This window comes from Falco peregrinus, chromosome 5, assembly GCF_023634155.1.
Source record: "Falco peregrinus isolate bFalPer1 chromosome 5, bFalPer1.pri, whole genome shotgun sequence".
NCBI lineage: Eukaryota > Metazoa > Chordata > Aves > Falconiformes > Falconidae > Falco > Falco peregrinus.
In genome coordinates this window covers 76,075,060-76,092,146 of record NC_073725.1, presented here as the reverse complement: position 1 = coordinate 76,092,146, position 17,087 = coordinate 76,075,060, and the positions used below count along the sequence as shown (strand labels likewise).

Genomic DNA, 17,087 nt, shown 5'->3' with positions numbered 1-17,087 from the left:
TCCCCAGCCTGCTCCGCTGTGCGGGTCCCTGGGTGTGTATAGGGTGGGCTGGGGTCCGAGCCTGAGCGCTAGTAGGCTCTAGCCCCCCTCTCCTTTATATAACCACCAGCATTAATCCCCTGCAGCTGGCACGCAGCTCCCAGGAAGAGAATAATCCTGCCATGAGATCCTCGGCCTCTGCTCAGATTAATGAGCCACGGGCAGGGAAGCGGCTCAGCTGCCAGCCCTGCTCCCCGCGTGCCACTGCCAGCCTGTGGGGCCCTGGCAGCCCCCGTTTGCTGACCCGTGGCACCCCTGGCCTTGCTCGACAGGCCTTTTTGGCCTCCCTGGGGGCCATCCGTGGCTGCACCGGTGGCAGCAGGGTGGCCGAGTACCCCGCGTGCCAGCTCCGCCACACCAGGAGAGCAGCTGGGGCTGCAGCGGGGTCTGGTTTTGCCCCCCGGAGCAAGCAGAGCCGCAGGTGGTGGCTGTGCCGTGGGCACGGGTGCCCGGGTGGCTGATTTCCCCCCTGTCTGGGGTCTGCACCCTTCCTGGGTGCTGTAGGGAGGGGAGGGGGTTTCTGCCAGCCTTGAGGGGGACAGGACACAACCCAGCCCACCGCCGTGTGCATCCCCCACCCCGCAGCTGCCTCCCTGCTCAGCCCTTCCCAAAAACCATGGGAGCCACGGTGTTTCCCCACAGGGGCTTTATTGTCTTGTGCCCGGGGGGGCGGGGGGAGGGGGTGACCCCGCACCAGGCCGGCTGGGTGCAGGCTCCCCGAGGGAGAAGAGGGTGCGGGGGCTGCAGCGGGGCCAGCCTGGCCCTGGGGGGTTGCTGGAGGGGGGGGGTATGGCTTCTCTCCTTCAGTGCTACTGCCGGCAGGGTCCCGCGGCGGGGCTGGGGCGTGCTGGGTGGGGGGCTGTGGCCAAGCTGGAGGGTGCTGGACCAAGTTGGTGGGGGGCCGGGGCCTTCAGCTCTCCTCCTCGGGGACGGGGGCAGCCGGGGGGGCCCTGCTCTTCTCCTCGGTGTCACCCGCAGGCAGGAGCAGGGCTGGGCTGGGGCTGGAGTGCCGCTGTTTGCGCATGAAGGGGAAGACCCTGTGGGCAGAGTGGGGTCAGCACCGGCGGGGACCTCCCGCAGTGCCCCGGGCAGCTGGCCCCTGCCCTCACCGCTTCTTGGTCTCCGGCGGGATGACAGCCTCGGCCAGGAGGTTCCTGTAGAGCTCCGACTTGAGGAACCGTGGGTAGGAGTCCTGGGCAAGCAGAGGCGTCAGGACCCTGCCCTGCCCTGCCTGCCCTGCCCAGCGCTGCCCTCACCCACCTTCTTCATCAGCATGTAGATGTGCATCTGGGCATCGTCCATCACGTAGCGGTGGGGCGTCTTGATGCCCTCCAGCGTCCGCTCCATGGTCTTGCTGTCGATGTTCACCCAGCGTGTGGCCCCGGGAGCCAGGAACTGCCTGGGGAGTCACAGCCGGTGGTGAGCACCCAGCCCCGCAGTGGGATGTAGCACCGTGGTGGCCCTCTAAACCTTTAAACCTCTAAACCTTGTCCCCCCAAACCTTCACCCCACTGGCACTCACTGGTAGATGGAGTCCACGATCTCAGGGATGCGGGACTGCTCCCCATAGCGCAGCTCCTCGCACGCCTCCCAGAAGCTCAGGTTCTCAGCTGGGGAGGAGAACATGACATCGGGGATGGGGACACAGCGCTGGGCACCCCCCAAAAGTTATTGTGGCTGAGCACACGGCCCAGCACCGCCCCAGGATGGAGCCAGCTGGTGTGACGTGGGGCAGTGGGTCCAGGGGTGCTGGGACAGGGAGGTGGGTCGGGAGGTGCCAGGCAATGGGTTGGTTTGGTGGCGTCAGGATGGGACAGGGGATTAGGCGGTGCAGGGACATGGTGGTGGGTCTGGGGGGTGCTGGCATGGGGCTGGTGGGTTTGGGGTGTCAGGACATAGCTAGCAGTGGGTTTGAGGGTGCAGGGCTGAGGCTGCTCACCACTGAACTCCTTCTTGAGGAACTCCAGGAGCTGTGCCCGGCCGAGGGGGTCAGTGATGAGCTCGCTGAAGTTGAAGCCCCAGCGCTCCACACGCAGCTTTGTGGGGGTCAGCACCCTGCGGGCAACGCCAGTGTCGGAGCTGGCAGGGGGCAGCCTGCACCAGCCTGAACCTTCTCCTGCGGGGTGGGGTATGAGGGGGCTGGGGGCTAGCAGCCCCGGCGTGGGCGCTCACGTGGGGGCATTCATGGCCCAGTACGTGGTGTCGTCCGTGATCCAGGGGTTGCTGGGCAGGCAGCCGGACATGATGGGGTCGTGGGGCACATACTGCTCGTTGAACTTGATGTACCTGCCAGGAGCGGCAGCTGGAGGTGGCCAGGGCCACCGTCCCACCGCTGCCACCGGCCCCAGCCACCGTGGGGACGTGGCAGGGCTGTGCTCAGGCTCTGCAATGACCACAGAGCCTCGGCTCCGCTCCCCGCTGAAGGCGACGGCAGCGCAGGCAGCGCAGCATCGGCCACCAGCCGTAGGGATGCAGGTGTCCCCGTCACCCTGACGGGGACTCCACCAGCCACTCACCCCTCGAGGCAGATGGAGGACTTCACCCTGGTCCTGGCTATGGCCTTCCTGCAGTACTCGATCTGCAGCCGGGCACCGGAGACATGTTCAGGGGTCCCTGGCAGCCCATGCCCCCCAGGAGCCACCCCCACCCCTTGCCCTGCTCACCTCCCGCTTGTAGTAATCCATGTTCTTGGTCTGCAAGACACGTAGAGCCGGATGAAAGCACGGCAGGGCTGGGACATTGTGCTCTGCCATCGCCACCCTGGGTGAGGACCCAGGCACCCAGCCCCCATGCCCACCCCATAGCCCACCCGATGGCCTCCAGCCTCATCCCACACCCCTCCTGGCTCAGGTGGCACAGCCCGTGGGGTGAACTCCGGCATCCACCCCCCACCCCAGTGTGGCACCGGGCCCGGGTTAGTGACACTTACATGGACAGAGGACACGGCACATGGCGCAGAGAAGAGAAAGTGGGTGGTTAGTGAGGATGGGCCCAGGGTGGAGGCAGCGTTAATGGGGCCAAAGCACAGGGAGCGGCCTGGCGGTGGCTGCTGGCAACCCAGGGTGCCAGGGCTGCCGGCAGCGTGGCTGCCCCGCGGGGATTAGGGGTGCTGGCACAAAGGGGTGATGGGTGCATGGGCAAACACAGGGAGCCCCCAGCTCAGCCAGGGCAGGGGGAAAAGCTGGACACATGGCTCAGCCCCCCAGACATGGGCACAGCCTGGGGTGGGATGGCCAGGCACCCACTGGGGCAGCTCGGCACCCCGGCACACGGGGGTGGCTGTGCCCTATGCCCGCTGGCAGCCCCAGGGGTGCCCAGTCCCCCACTCACCAGCTGGACGCGGGTGGTGTGGCAGTTCCTGCGCTCAGGGCCCTGCTCCAGCACGTTGGGGGCTCCCGGCTGCAACAAGAGCATTGTGCCGGGGGCTGGCGGGACCCCCATGCCCTCCAGCCCCACTCCCTGGCTGGGCCTGGTGCCGGGGCACTGCCCAGGGCTGCACCTGCCAGCTCGGCACCCCTCGCCCCCCAGCCCATCCTCACCGGGGGCCGGTTGACAAGCCAGTATGCCTGCTCCTGGCAGTCGATGACGATGCGGTCACCCTTCCGCCGCTGCTTGGCCGCCCTGCTCGTGCGAAGGCAGCAGGGAAGTGCTGGAACCCTGCCTGCCACAGCACCCAAGGGTGCTCCGTCTCCCCGGGGCGCAGCAGTGCCAGGCCGTGCACTCACCGGAGCTGCTCCCTCGCCTGCATCACAACGAAGTCCCACGTGTGGTTGATCCGCTTGTGCAGGAGGTTGTAGTTGTCCTGGGGAGCGGCAGTGTCACCCGGGTGGGCACGGCAGGACACCCACCCCCTCGCCTGGCCCTGAGGACTGTTGCTGCTCCCGCACAGGGAGAGCGGGTGCTGCCCTGCAGCTGAGCCCCAGCGCCTGGCTGAGCTGAGCCCCCCCAGCTCACCCCAGGTGTGAGGGTACCGCTCACCTTCTCATGCTCGATCAGGTCCCCCTGCTTGCGGATGTTCTTCTTGGCCAGGTAAATGGCTGCAAAAGGAGCGGTGGCACCTCAGGGGGGCCAGAAAGGGGCTGCAGCCGGGGCTGGTGCCGGCGGCACGGTGGCACCTACCATAGTCCAGCTCCGTGGCCGGCCACTTGGTGCTGGTCCAGAAATAGGGGGTCTGTGGGGTGGGGGGGAGAGGCTGAGGTGCATGCTGCGGGGTGCCGAGGCACCGAGCCGGGGGAGCCCCGCGGCTGCAGCAACACCTGTGCGGCTGGCGGGGCCGCACCTGGAAGCGGTAGGGTGACTCGTCCGCCCGCAGCACCAGGCTGCGGGGGTCTTTGAGAGGGTAGATGTAGCCGTGCTTCACGATGAGGTTACCGAGGTGCAGCGACTCTGGGGGAGCAGGAGCAGGGGCTGCGTGGCGGCTCGGCAGCCCCGCTTGCTCCCACGATGCCGGCTGCCTGTGCTGGGGCACTCACCCTCCTCGGAGATGCCGTACTTCTGGATGAGCCACTCCACGATGTCATTCCCTGGGGACCGAGGCAGTGTTAGTGGGGTGCGATGGGGTCCCCCAGACTGGGCATGGAGGGGTTCCAGGGCTGGGGCACCTTGGCACGGCATGGCATGGCGGGTGCCGAGGGGGTCACGCAGGGTGACGGGGGCCTTGCCAAGGACGTGCTGGGCTGCCCGCCCCAGCGAGCGCCCGCCCCGCTCAGCCGATGCATAATTGATCCCAGCTGCAGCGCTGAGCACCCGTGGGTGCAGGGAAGTAGCCGTATGGGGTGCCGTGGGGCTGGGGGCTGGGTGCAGTGCCGGGGCCACCCAGGGAGCACCCGCATGCCTCCCCCACCTCACCCGCCTCCTGGAGCACCCCACCGGGGGGACCCACCTGTCATGGCGTGGGGGATGACGGTGATGAGCAAGCGCTGGTTCCTCATCTTGATGCCCATGTCAGGGTCCTGCATGCTGACGATCATCCGCTCCATCTGCCGGGCGAGCACCCGCCACGCTCAGCCCCCCGGCCGGAGGCACCGGGCCTGGGCACGGCCTGGCTGCCCCCACACCCACCCGGGGCACCCCGAGCCCGTTCTGGGCACAGCCTGGCACCCGCAGCCGACCCGGGCACCCCACAGCCAGGCGAGAGGTGATGCCGGGCACCCAGCCTGCGGCATCCCTGGGCGGGGAGCCCCAGCTGTGGCGAGCGAGCCCTGCCGGAGCCCCCCGGGCCGGCGGGCAGGGGCTGAGCACGCGGCTGCGGGGCGCTGCCCGGGGGGTCCCCGCGTGGGGCGGGGCCTCGTGGCGGGACCGGTGCGCGCTGTCCCGCGGGATGCTGGCTGCTGCTCGGCCCCGGTCCCCGGCGATGCCGACCCCCGTGCCGCCGGCGGTGCCCGGTCCCCGGTGCCCAGCGTAGTGACGGTGCCCGGTCCCCGAGGTCCCAGCGCCCGGTCCCCGGTCCCCACGGTCCCAGCGCCCGGTCCCCACGGAGCTGGCGCCCGGTCCCCGCGGTCGCGGGTGCTCCCGGTGCCGGGTACCCGCTGCCCGTGGGGCCGGGGCCGGTGGCAGCTCACCTTGCGCAGACAGGGCATCTGGAAGCGGGGGTGGCGGCCGCGGGGGCCGCCGATGGTCATCGCGGGTGCGCGCCCCGCCGCGCCGCTCCGCCCGGCCCCGCCCCGCCCCGCCCCGCCTACCCCGACGGGCATCCCGGTACGCGGTGCCCTGGGACCCGGTGCCCCCCCCGCCCCCCTCGGGGCCCGGGGCGGGGGAGCGCGGGGCTGGCCCGGGACGCTGCCGGGTGCAGGCGCGGGGAACCGCTGTGGCTGCGGAAATGGCTGTGCGGGCAGGGCGGGCAGGGCGCGGGCAGGGCGCGGGCAGGGCATGGGCAGCGTGCAGCCCAGGTGTCGGCAGGGTGCGGGCAGGGCGCGCAGTGCGTACGGGGTGCGGGCACGGGCCGGGCAGGGTGCGGAGTGCCCGCAGGGTGCGGGCAGGGTGCTCGCGAGGCGAAGGCAGGGTGCAGGCAGAGCGCAGGCAGTACAGGCAGGGTGCGGGCAGTGCGCTGAGGGTGCGGGCAGGGTGCAGCCGAGGTGTCGGCAGCGTGCGGGCCGGGCGGGCGGGCGCTGCTCGGGCAGTGTGCGAACGGGGGGACAGGGTGCGGGCCGGGTGCGGGCCGGGCGGGCGGGCGCTGCGCGGGCGCGCACGGCGGATGAGCTCACTGCAGTCTCGCCGCCCATGAGCGGCGGGGCTGGAGCCGCCCGGCGCCGAGGGGCGGGGGCGGGCGGGGGCGGGCAGCCGAGCCGCCGCGTCTGCGGGAGCCGCCGCCGCCGCCCCGCCGGGCCGCGCCGGGCAGCGCCGGGGAGCGCAGCGGGGAGCAGCGGGGAGCGCCGGGGGCAGCGCGGCGGGGGAGCCGGGGGCAGCGCGGCGGAGCCGGCGGCAGCGCCGAGCGCGGCGGGAGGAGCGCGGCCGCGGGTCCCGGCCGATCCGCCGACACCGGCAGAGCCGCGCCCCGGGCCCCGGCAGCGGCCGCCCCGCCCGGCCCCGGGGGCGGCGGGCCCGGCGCGGCCCGGCCATGCTGGGGCTGGATGTGTGCGAGGCCGGCGGGCAGCTGCTGGAGCTGCTCTGGCTGGCGCTGTGCTACCGAGGTGAGCGGCGGCGGGCCCGGGCGGCGCGGCCCCGCAGCGGGAGGGCAGCGCCCGGGTGCCCCGGGGAGGGGGCAGCGCCCGCACGCGCCGGGGGTGGGGGCAGCGCCGCGGGAGGGGGGGGGAGCGTCACCCCAACAGGTGAGCATCCCCCCGCCCCGGCGCCCGGGGTGCCGGTCAACGAGCATCTCCCAGACCCCGGGGGCCCGGCGCATCCCGGGGGGGCAGGGGACCCCCCCCAGCCCCCCCCCCCCCCCCCCGCAGTCCGAGCTGTGGCCCCCGCGGGGGGCTGGGCGAGCCCCTGGGTGGGCGCATCCCTGGGCTGGAGCCAGCACGGCCGGGTGCCACATGCCGCGGTGGTGGCCCAGGCGCAGGGTCCTTTGCTGGGGAGCCAGAAGGGCGGCAGGGCCACCGCTCCCTGCCCCGGCCACCGCCACTGCCCTGAGCACTGCCACTGCCCCGGGGTGCTCAGCCCCTGTGGCTGGGGGCTGAGCGTAGTGGTCCCTGCCGCAGGCTGTCCCCAGGAGCTTTGGGGGTCCAGGGCTTGTGGTCAGAAGGGCGTGGGGGGTGATGTGATGGGCAGGGCACAGCCAGGGGCGGTGGGGCCGTCGCCTTCCCTCGTGCCCCCCTGCAGCCCGACACCCCCCGGAGCCACCGCTTGCCCCAGTACTGGCTTTTCTCCCTGCAGCTGCCGGTGGTTGGGGTTGGGGGTGGGAGATGGGGCTGGTGGCTGCCCAGCGGGGTTGGAGAGGGGCACAGGGTGGGGACCCCTCCGGGTGATGGGGCGCAAAGGGCACCCGTGGGCCGTGGTGGTCTGCAGGCGCCCCCGGTCTGCACGCAGCACGTAGGCACCAGCTCATCTTGCTCCATGACCATGCGGAAATGCGGCCGGCGGCACCTCTGGTCTCAGCTGTGCCACCGGGCCCTGGGGACACCGAGCCTGGTGGCGTCCCCGTGGCCCCGAGCAGGGGGACAACTCGACTGCCCCACGGGGGATTGCCTGCATCCATCCCTGGCGTGTCCCAGCTCAGCCACCCCCTGCCCACCGACGGCTGTGTGTCAGGGGGTGGGGGGTGTTCCCCGGGGTGTCCCCGGGACGGCGGGACTGCCACTGCCTGTCCCCCGCAGACATCATGGCTGACAAGGAGGGGGTGACGCTGTCGCTGGAGGAGGAGGAGGAGGATGCCGATGTGGCCCTGGCGTACAAGACGCCGGAGAAGAAGAGCCTGCGGGAGATTCAGGAGCTGGACCCGGGGGACGAGAGCCTGCGGAAGTACAAAGAGGCGCTGCTGGGTGCCATCCCTGCCGCCGTGGGTAAGGCTGGGGGCTGCCCACCCGGGCTGGGCGCCCCGGCACCCCGGCTGGCTGACGCAGCCTCAGCGGGTGCAGGGAGCTCAGGCACCCCCAGCACCCGTGGGGCGTCCCCAGCAGTGAGGGCGCATCCCGGCTGGCATCGCCCGTGGGTGCTGCCTGCGCCCCCCAGCCTGCGCGGAGACCCCGGCATCCCCCTGCCGACGGGGGGTAACGGCTGCCCGGGGACCCCGGTTGCCTTGGTTACGGGATCACTGCTGCAGTTGCCATAGGAACAGTTACAAGGGACCGGGAAATTCATTGGGATGACAGAAACGAGCCGGGGCCGGGATGGCACGGCTGTCGGCGCCCCCCTGCTCCCCAAGGCACCCACAGCAGCCGCCCCAGCCTGGCGCTGCCCTCGGTGCCTACGGGGCCGGGCCAGGCGGGGGGTGCTCCATGGACCCCGCACCCTGGTGTGCTGGCTGGGGGGTGCGTGAGAGCTGGGGGTGGGTGGGGAATGCGCAGGCTGGTGAGGTGCGTGCAAACCAGGGGGATGCACGATGGGGAGTGTGCAAGCTAGGGGTGCCTGTGCAGGCTGCTGGGGTGCAAGTGAGCTTCTGGGGTGCAGGTTGGGCTGCTGGGCTGAATTAGACCAGCGCCTGCCTCAGAGGATGCCTTTGCCTGCGCACGCTGCCTCCTCCTCCTCACCTCCCTTGGCTGGCACCCGAGCCAGGGAGCATCCCACCCCGGGAGGTGCCTTCAAACACCATCTTACTCCAAAGGCGTTGATGCCAGCGTGGGGGGTGGCCTGAGATGCCCCTGGTCTCCTGCGCCCTGCCTGGGCTGCCCAGCACTCGCTGGCTCCTGACACCCCCACCATGGACACCGTGGCCCTTCATGCCATTAGGGGGTGTATGGGCAGCCCCCCGGCTGTGCTGGGATGGAGTTGCCAGTGGCAGTGGGCTGGGCACAGGTGGGTAAGGTCTGTGCCCTGCCGCTTGTCCCTAGATGCCAGCGTGCCCAACGTGCAGGTGACGAGGCTCACCCTGATGTGTGAGCAGGCACCCGGGCCCATCACCATGGATCTGACAGGTGAGCAGTGGGGGATCCATGAGAGGAGGAGGAGGAGGAGGAAGGGGTGCTGGACTGATGGGCCATCTCCCCTCGCAGGAGACCTGGAGGTGCTGCGGGGCCGGGCTTTTGTGCTGAAGGAGGGGGTGGACTACAGGGTGAAGGTGTCCTTCAAGGTGAGGCTGGCCCTGCTGCCCTCGCACCCTGGGGTCCCTACCCCACGGGGTCCCCGCTGCCCTGGGTCCCTGCCCTAAGGGGTCCCTGCTCCCTGTGGGTCCCTTTTCCCCTCTGTCCCTGCCCCACAGTGTCCCTCCTGTCACCCCTGGGTCCCTGCTGTCTCAGGGTCCCTGCCACCTGGGGTCCCTGCTGCCTTGGCATGTCTGCCCCCTATCCCCCCCAGAGTCTCTGTCCCTCTGGGGGTCCCTGCCCACCCTGGGGTCCCTGCCACTCCGGAAATCCTTGCTGCCCCCAGCATCGCTGCCACCCCAGGGTCCCTGCTTCTCTCAGAGGTCCCAGCCAGGTTGGGGCCCTGCCTTTCCCAGGGGTCCCTGGGGGTCCCTGCCCCTCTTGGGGGTGCCTGCTACCCTTCATACTGCTCAGTGCTCAGTCCTAAGAGGCTCAATCATGGAGAGGGGGTTCAGGATGGGGTTTTAGTGATGTGTGCCCCTCCTCCAAGGCCAGGGGTCCCCAGAGCGGTGGCAGGGGCACCATGCCATGGGGCAGCACCCATGGCACCCTGCCTTCCACCCGCAGGTGAACAGGGAGATCGTCTGCGGGCTGCGGTGCCTGCACCTCACCTACCGCCGGGGCCGGCCTGGTGAGCGCTGTCAGGGGGTCGGGGAGGGCATGGTGGGGGGGATGCTGCCCTGGCCCTGCTCACCCGTCCCTCCTCTCCCCTCTTGCCCAGTGGACCGCGACGTCTTCATGGTGGGCAGCTACGCGCCGCGGGCCGAGGAGTACGAGGTGGTGACGCCGGCAGAGGAGGCACCGCGGGGCTGGCTGGCACGGGGCTCCTACCGCGTCTGCTCCCTCGTCACCGACGATGACAAGATAGAGCATCTCTCCTGGGAGTGGGGCCTCTGCATAAAGAAGGCCTGGGAGGACTGACCCCCCCATCTGCACCCCGGTTCCCCCCCCCACCAGCTCGGGGCCGCGGTACCTGCCACCCCGGGGGACCCCTTGCTGGCACCGCCGCGCTTGCCCCGGTCGCGGGAAGGGTTGTGTGTGGGGGGTGTCTCTTAGCGAGCGGGCGCCTGCAGTCGTGGTCTTTGCAACCAAAGTTATTTTTAATTGCTGTTTTTTTTTAAATACCGATGCCCGCCCGGTCCTTGCGGCATCCCCATCACTGGGGCCGGGGCTGTGACCCTGCTGTGGCGGTGTCATGCCCGGCTACCCACCCGGTCGCAGGCTGTGCTCTTCCATCGCCATTAAACCCTACAGACTGGTCTTACTGGTGTGTCTGCGTCCCCACCACCTTGGCCCCTGTCCCCATCCCGCCGGCAGGACCAGGTCCCACTGGAGGGACGGGCAGCTGGAGAACAGCCACCTGGTCCCACTGCCTTATCGTTGGTGCTGGGCAGCCAGTAGCAGAGGGCCACGAGCCCCAGGGGCCTGGCACCACCCGCCCCGGTGCCCTTATCTGCGTCCTCCCCGCCGTGGGCACCGGCTGTGGCGAGGCACCATGCGGGGCTGCGGCACCCGGCTGGTTTGGCTGCTGGTGCTGGCACTGGCCTGGCTGGACCCAGCGTTGGGGGGTGAGGAGGAGGATGGGGCGGTGGTGGCGGAGGAGGAGGAGGATGAGGATGAAGTGCTCTCGGATGAGCTCAAGGAAGAGGACAGTGTCCTGGTGCTCCATGAGCACAACTTTGCTCGTGCCTTAAGCGAGCATCGGCTGCTGCTGGTGGAGTTCTGTAAGTGCCCCTGCTGCGGGCAGGGCTGCGGGCAGGGGCGTGGGCAGGGGCAGCCGTAGGGAACGGGTGCGGGATGGGGGGGTGTGGGCAGGGGCACGGCTGTGGGGCAGAGGGGCAGGGGCACAGGGCATGCGGCAGGGCAGCAGTGTGGGGCATGGGATGGGGCCAGGGACACAGAGGCGTGGGGGGATGTGTAGCGGGGGCGTAGGACACAGGGCAGGGACACGTGGCGGGGGTGGGACACGGGCCCTGGCACAGGGGACACGGGCAGGGGCACAAGCTGGAGCCCAACAGGCTCCTGCAGCTGTTACGTGCCTCAGCCCCCCCCGGGGACCAGGGACACCCCAAAGCTGTCCCCACTGCCAACACCGTCCCCTGCCCGCAGATGCACCGTGGTGTGGGCACTGCCAGCGGCTGGCCCCTGCCTTCGCCCAGGCGGCCGCCACGCTGAGGAATGAGTCCAGCGTGGTGCGGCTGGGCAAGGTGGATGCCACGGCGCAGGCAGCCCTGGCCAGCGAGTTCGGCGTCACCTCCTACCCCACGCTCAAGCTCTTCCGCGACGGCAACCGCACCCACCCGCTCGCCTACACTGGTAGGGCTGCGGCACCCGGGGTGGGGGACGCTGCGATGGGTGTTGGGGTGGGCTGGGGTGGCAGTGTTGGGGTGGGCTGGGGTGGCAGGGGGTGGCAGTGTCCTGGTGGGGGTTGCAGGGTGGCGGTGGTGGGGAGGTGACAGTGTGGTGATGTGGTGGTGATGGCAGGTGGGTGGCTGGGGTGTGATGGCATGGGGACGGAGCGGCAGCCCGGTGGGGGGTGGCTGGGGTGACACGGGGCCCCGCTCCGTGTGGCAGGCCGCATGGACGCCAAGGGCATCGTGCGCTGGATGCAGCGCCGGGCCAGCCCCAGCGCCACGCTGCTGCACAACGTCACCACCGCCGCCGCCTTCATCAGCTCCCAGGACCTGGTGGTCGTCGGCTTCTTCAAGGTTGGCTGGGGTGGGCGGGGGTGGGCTGGGGGCTGCGGCAGTGGCCGTGGCAGCTCACGGGGTGGCTGTGCAGGACCTGGGGGGTGAGGCAGCCCAGGTGTTTTATGAGGTGGCCGGCGAGGTGGTGGACATGCCGTTTGGCGTGGCTGAGGCGGCGGAGCTCTTCCAGGCATATGGGCTGGCAGCCGACACCGTCTGCCTCTTCAAGAAGGTGAGGTGGTGGCAGGGGGGTGGTGGGGCCATGCTGGTGTGTTCCCCCCAGCCCTCACCAGCCCCTGCCCCGGCAGTTTGACGAGGGACGGACAGACTTTCCTGTGGACCCAGCACAGGGGCTGGATGCAGCCAAGCTCACCCAGCTGCTCCGTGTCCACAGCCTGGAGCTGGTGATGGAGTTCACCAATGAGGTACGGCCCCGTCCCTGTCCCTGTCCCTCTGAGGGCTGTGGGCCCCTGCCCTCACCCTCCTCCTCCTCCTGCTCCTCAGACTTCTGACCAGATCTTCGGTGCCAAGATCCCCCACCACATGCTGCTCTTCCTCAACAAGTCATCCTCAGCGCAGCTGGGGCTGCGGGATGGCTTCCGGGCGGCCGCTGGCGCCTTCCGGGGCCAGGTGAGGAGGACCCACGCTGGGGACATGGTTGGGTGGCCAGGGGGCACCCGAGCCTCAGCATCACCCGTCCTCCACCCAGGTCCTCTTCGTGGTGGTGGACGTGACCGGGTTTGGTGCCGATGTCCTGCCCTTCTTTGGCATGACAGCCGCTGACGCCCCCACCCTGCGCCTCGTCAAGATGGAGAACAACCGCAAGTACCAGATGGAGCAGGACGCCTTCTCAGACACGGCCATACGCGCCTTCGTCCAGGCAGTGCTGGACGGCAAGGTGAAGGTGAGGGATGCGGCACCATGCCAGCCAGCACCAAAGATGCTTCCCTGTGGTGAGCAGTGCACTGTTAACTCTGAAGCCTAATGTTGGCAGTTGTGTGGTGAACACCAGTCACCCGCTCGCTGACGTTTGTGCTGCCAGGCCTGAGGATTTGCGGGGTTGTTATGGGAAAGGAGGCAGGAGACCGTTGATGTGGAGACACACGGAGCTGGGATGGTGGCAGAGGGAAGAGGTGGCCCGAAAGGCAGCGCAGGAGTCATGGGGCCCTGGCGCTGCTCAGCCCGTGTTGTGGCCTTCCTGGCTGTCCCCACAGCCCCACCTGATGAGCGCAGAGCCCCCCGAGGACTGGGACACGCGGCCTGTGAAAGTCCTGGTGGGGAAGACCTTTGAGCAGGTGGCGTTCGACGAGACCAGGAACGTCTTTGTCAAGTTCTGTAAGTGCCGGGGCTGCTCTCAGCCCTCCCCGAGCTCTGCCACCAGGCTCAGCCCCCTGCTGTGACAGCCCCCAGCCCTGTCACACACCCCTCTCCGGGGGACGCTGCACGCTGATCCCGGCAGAGCCCCGGTGCCCCGGCTCGTCCCCCCGCACTGTGCCCCCCCGCAGACGCGCCGTGGTGCTCCCACTGCCAGGAGATGGCGGCTGCCTGGGAGGAGCTGGGCGAGCGCTACAAGGACCACGAGGATATTGTCATCGCTGAGATGGACGCCACGGCCAACGAGCTGGAGAACATCACCATCAGAGGCTTCCCCACTCTGCACTACTTCCCTGCGGGGCCAGGCAGGAAGGTAGGTGGGGGCACTCATGGGACCACCCTGGCTCTGCCAGCACCCAGGGGATGGGGTCACCCCTCGTCTCCCTTCCATCCTGCGGCTCCAGATGGTTGAGTACAAGAGTGCCCGAGATGTGGAGACCTTCTCCAAGTTCCTGGAAAATGGGGGTACGCTGCCCGAGGAGCCACCCACAGTGAGTGAGGTCCCCCCGCCTCGGGCCAGGGACCCCCACTGGCCCTGGTGCAGGATCCTGTGGGATGGGGACAGGTGAGGGGGTGCATCAGTCCAGCCTCATCGCTGCCTTCTCCAGGTGCCCAAGACCCCCGAGAACAGCACGGGCAGGGAGGAGCCCAGTCCGCTGGGGACAGCCGAATCCCGGGATGAGCTGTGAGCCCCATCCTGCTCGGGTGCGTGCTATAAATGACCTGGAAACAATGTGGGCTCTGGCCTGTGTCTGCGGCTCCCCTGCACCGTGGGGTGCACATTTTGGGGGGGTACCCCCGTGTCTCAGGGACACAGCAGGGCTGGCAATGGGCAGAGCCCCCACTACCCCAGGGTAGCTCGGCCCTGCGCCCCCATGGAGGGGGGTGCTGCGAGGGGCCCTCTGCCTCTCCAGGGATGCTGAGCCTGCGTGGCCCCATGTGTGCCACCGCGCTCGTCCTGGCAACCCCGCGATGGCCTGAGGTGGCCAAGGCCACAGAGGACATGGCTGTGGGGGGAGCCCTTGTGCAGGGCTGCCAGGGTGCAGGTGCCAGGGACACACACGGGGTCTCTCCTTCGTGGCTTACAGGCAGCCCTCCCACCCAGGCCTGGGCTCCACAGCCACGTACCAGCCCCAGGAGCTGCTGTCACAGCCAGGGAAGGTGAGAGCCCAACACAGGGCTCCATGTGCTCCTCTTAAGCCCAGCTCGCAGCCTCTGGGACCACCCAGCATCCCCTCCAAACCCTGCCTCTGTCCCCCCTCCCCTGGGCCAGCTCCCCCAGACCTTGGACCATTCCTCCAGGGGCAACACGCTGGTCCCCTGGGGCCAGGACTTGCCCAGCCACCCCTCCAGGGAGCCCACTGCTGCCCCAGCCACGCCATGGGTCCCAGCCCTTGGCCTGACCTGCCCCATCCTCCGGTAGTCCCAGCTGGCTGCTGGGCACCTGGGCATCTGCTCCGCAGGGAAGGAAGAATGCAGCAGGCAGTGGGACGTGGGGTTTTATTTCATTTTATCCAAGTACCTTTGAAAAGATCATTGTACAAGTCAGCACATGAAAATGCAGAGGAGACGTTGCCGGGGCTGCGCGGTCGCTATACATATTTACAGGGGACCCCCTGAGAAAAAAAGGGGGAGATGGAAATCCCAGGCATGGTAACAACCTCACCAGACACACCACCATCAGAACTCACAAAAACCAGGGAAGAAAACCCTTTGTAACGCTGTTCCCAGGCTGAAAACGATTGTGGATTTTGCTGGACTTCACGTAGTGTATAGGCAAGTCACAGAACCGTGTTTTAAAGGCACTCGGTGACATATACAACAGGCTCAGTCGCATCCCAGCGCAGTGCCGCAGGGTCCCAGCAGCTCCAACACGTTGCTGCGGCCAAGAGCAGCACCAGGCAGGGCGAGCACTGATGTGGAAGCCCCCCTGGCTTTGAGGGCTGCCCCGGTTTCTGCAGGTGGGTGAGGGCTGGTCTCTGAAGGAGCCGGCACAGAGCCATGGCCATGCCGGAGCACGGCAGAGCCCGGGCTGGGGGATGGGCAGGACCGAGGGCAGAGTAGTGGGAGCACCAGTGCAGCCCCCAGCTTTCTTGCATCCGAGTAAGCCCAGGAGTCTTCCCACGGTGCTGGCTGCCCTGCTGCTGGGTGACCTGGCCCCACGCCAGCCCCACAAACTGGCATCAACAACCCCCCGCTCTCGGCAGTGGGCTGCAGTGCCCTCATGCTGCTTTCCCTGAGACACAGAAGCTGACAAAAGACACAGGACTCACAAAAAGTAATTTTTGGTCTTCAGCTTTAGTGTCTGATCAGTTCTGACCCCTGTTATGTTTCTCCTAAAAAAGAGTCCCCCGACCAAAGCTGGAGCTTGGCACCAGGGGCCTGGGCATGTCTGTGCTGGGCACATGGGTGCCAGCCCTCTGCAGAACTGCAGCCCATCCTGGGAAGCAAACCCTTCTCCAGGGGCACCCAGGGTGGGGGACAAGCGCGCGGGCCATGGGATGCCAGCACCCTGACTGCTGCCCCGGCTCCGAGCTGGTCATCACATTGCGGGAAGCCCCCAGACCTGGGAGCTGGCTCCGACCCTTCTATCCCTCTGGGATTTACTCGGTCACAAGAAAGCTCAGGAGGAAAAAAAATACCATCCTACCATGTCCAGCAGCTGAGACTGCCAGGGAGGTGAGAGACCGACTCCTTCCGAATGGCTCAATAATCTTCCGAGGTGAGCTGGGACCACAGCCCCTCCGGAGCAAGGCCACCCCTTCCAGCCGGTGGGGAGCGGCTCTGCCTGGCAGCGCTCCGAAGCCATCCACACCGGGGGGCCGGGGCAGGGTGCTGGGAACGCGAGGAGCAGGTGGTCTGATGGATGGCTGTACACTTTGGGCGAGTTCTGCAGTACCTGTATGTTCTACATTTACATAAGAGCACTGTGACATTGGAAATATTTTCCTTTTATTACAATATATCAAAAATATGCAGCTTTAGTAAACAAGGTCATATTACACTTTCTAATGCACTGTACAATGCTACATTACACTTATATTCGGTATGGAGAGGGAGCCCAGGCTCCCACTGGCAGGTTCGTGGGGGTGAAATGGCACCCACCGGCAATCCAGAGCTTGCCCAGGTCTGTGCCGGAGCCGGCTGCCACCCTCCGCCCTGGGCTCGCCCAGTGCCCGTGGCAGTAGCCCTGCCAACGTCTGCCCCAGGCCTTCTCCTCCGGTCCCAGAGTCTTTCACAGTCCTGTCCTCACGCCTCGGAAGCCCTGAAGCCTAGTCAATCTTTTCCACCTTCCCGATGATCTTCTCTTCGAAGATGGGCAGGATGGTGTCATCCTCCCGCACCTCCTCGAAGACCACACCACAGTCGAACTCATCACTCACTTTCTTAAAGTAATACCTGAAAAACCAGGAACACGGGGGCACAGAGGGGAAAAAAAAAAAGCAAGCAGGTGAATGGTCACAGGGGCACCACAGTCCCCAAACCTAGGCATGGCCATGGGGGCAACTGGGGCTGTGCTTCTGCCCCTGCCCTCACTCAGGGAGCAAAGGAGTGGTCAGGACCTGTGCTAGCATGTTCAGGAGCTCCAGCCCTGAGCCCAAGCCCATTCACAGCTCTCCCAAAAGTAGCGGCTGAGGCACCTCTATTAGCGGAGCATTTCCAGGCAGGCTCCCCCATGGAAGCTCCTGCCTGGAAGAGGGAACCTGGAGAGCTACATGCCCTGAGCCTGGCTGCTTTGGGACTCCGGCAGGACCCAGCCTCCCTGCCCGCACTGGAGGAAACTCTGAGAGGAGCTGGAACAGCTCTGGAA

General features: G+C 68.1%; 4 protein-coding genes across 8 annotated transcripts in view; 2 read left to right on the top strand and 2 right to left on the bottom strand.

Annotated features, from left to right (window-relative positions):
* Positions 1–693: 693 nt before the first annotated feature.
* On the bottom strand, positions 694–6,184 carry RGS11 (regulator of G protein signaling 11). 3 transcript variants are annotated; one of them, XM_055805448.1, is made up of 17 exons: positions 5,601–6,184; positions 4,922–5,018; positions 4,512–4,562; positions 4,319–4,425; positions 4,159–4,210; positions 4,018–4,076; positions 3,765–3,841; positions 3,579–3,660; positions 3,370–3,438; positions 2,703–2,732; positions 2,556–2,617; positions 2,212–2,325; positions 1,979–2,094; positions 1,562–1,649; positions 1,300–1,438; positions 1,149–1,231; positions 694–1,076 (listed from the first exon to the last, which is right to left on the bottom strand). In XM_055805448.1, exons 1-17 carry the CDS (start codon positions 5,907–5,909, stop codon positions 950–952), a joined length of 1,662 nt encoding a protein of 553 aa, XP_055661423.1. In that variant the 5' UTR covers positions 5,910–6,184; the 3' UTR covers positions 694–949. The 3 variants fall into 3 exon arrangements, with proteins under 3 accessions (XP_055661423.1, XP_055661425.1, XP_055661426.1); XM_055805450.1 differs by having other exon boundaries at positions 2,703–2,726; XM_055805451.1 differs by lacking the exon at positions 4,319–4,425 and having other exon boundaries at positions 5,601–6,183.
* A 139-nt stretch (positions 6,185–6,323) lies between these two features.
* Positions 6,324–10,479, top strand: ARHGDIG (Rho GDP dissociation inhibitor gamma). Of its 2 annotated transcripts, XM_055806681.1 has the most exons (6): positions 6,328–6,668; positions 7,794–7,979; positions 8,967–9,050; positions 9,129–9,205; positions 9,783–9,846; positions 9,937–10,479. In XM_055806681.1, exons 1-6 carry the CDS (start codon positions 6,596–6,598, stop codon positions 10,134–10,136), a joined length of 684 nt encoding a protein of 227 aa, XP_055662656.1. In that variant the 5' UTR covers positions 6,328–6,595; the 3' UTR covers positions 10,137–10,479. The 2 variants fall into 2 exon arrangements, with proteins under 2 accessions (XP_055662655.1, XP_055662656.1); XM_055806680.1 differs by having other exon boundaries at positions 6,324–6,668; positions 8,967–9,205.
* Positions 10,411–14,200, top strand: PDIA2 (protein disulfide isomerase family A member 2). The gene is made up of 11 exons (XM_055806679.1): positions 10,411–10,939; positions 11,325–11,531; positions 11,790–11,923; positions 11,997–12,134; positions 12,211–12,327; positions 12,407–12,532; positions 12,612–12,806; positions 13,117–13,237; positions 13,408–13,589; positions 13,681–13,767; positions 13,885–14,200. Exons 1-11 carry the CDS (start codon positions 10,411–10,413, stop codon positions 13,963–13,965), a joined length of 1,917 nt encoding a protein of 638 aa, XP_055662654.1. The 3' UTR covers positions 13,966–14,200.
* A 562-nt stretch (positions 14,201–14,762) lies between these two features.
* The window catches only part of AXIN1 (axin 1), a 76,653-nt gene continuing 74,328 nt past the window's right edge, over positions 14,763–17,087 (bottom strand). For both annotated transcript variants that reach the window (XM_055805734.1, XM_055805733.1), the window contains one exon: positions 14,763–16,675. In XM_055805734.1, coding sequence (XP_055661709.1) covers positions 16,549–16,675 — 127 coding nt within the window. In that variant the 3' untranslated portion in view covers positions 14,763–16,548. The remainder of the gene's footprint in view (positions 16,676–17,087) is intronic.

Coding starts and splice junctions, on each gene's coding strand:
- RGS11 (XM_055805448.1), bottom strand. CDS start 5,909: ATGCCCTGCCCGCGCCCTGCCCGCGCCCTGCCCGCCCTGCCCGCACAG. Junction 4,077..4,158: donor GGCCACGGAGCTGGACTATG/GTAGGTGCCACC, acceptor CTCCTTTTGCAG/CCATTTACCTGGCCAAGAAG. Junction 3,842..4,017: donor ACCTGATCGAGCATGAGAAG/GTGAGCGGTACC, acceptor GCCGCTCCCCAG/GACAACTACAACCTCCTGCA.
- PDIA2 (XM_055806679.1), top strand. CDS start 10,411: ATGCCCGGCTACCCACCCGGTCGCAGGCTGTGCTCTTCCATCGCCATT. Junction 11,532..11,789: donor CCACCCGCTCGCCTACACTG/GTAGGGCTGCGG, acceptor TCCGTGTGGCAG/GCCGCATGGACGCCAAGGGC. Junction 13,590..13,680: donor CTGCGGGGCCAGGCAGGAAG/GTAGGTGGGGGC, acceptor CTGCGGCTCCAG/ATGGTTGAGTACAAGAGTGC.
- ARHGDIG (XM_055806680.1), top strand. CDS start 6,596: ATGCTGGGGCTGGATGTGTGCGAGGCCGGCGGGCAGCTGCTGGAGCTG. Junction 6,669..7,793: donor GCTGGCGCTGTGCTACCGAG/GTGAGCGGCGGC, acceptor TGTCCCCCGCAG/ACATCATGGCTGACAAGGAG. Junction 9,847..9,936: donor CTACCGCCGGGGCCGGCCTG/GTGAGCGCTGTC, acceptor CCTCTTGCCCAG/TGGACCGCGACGTCTTCATG.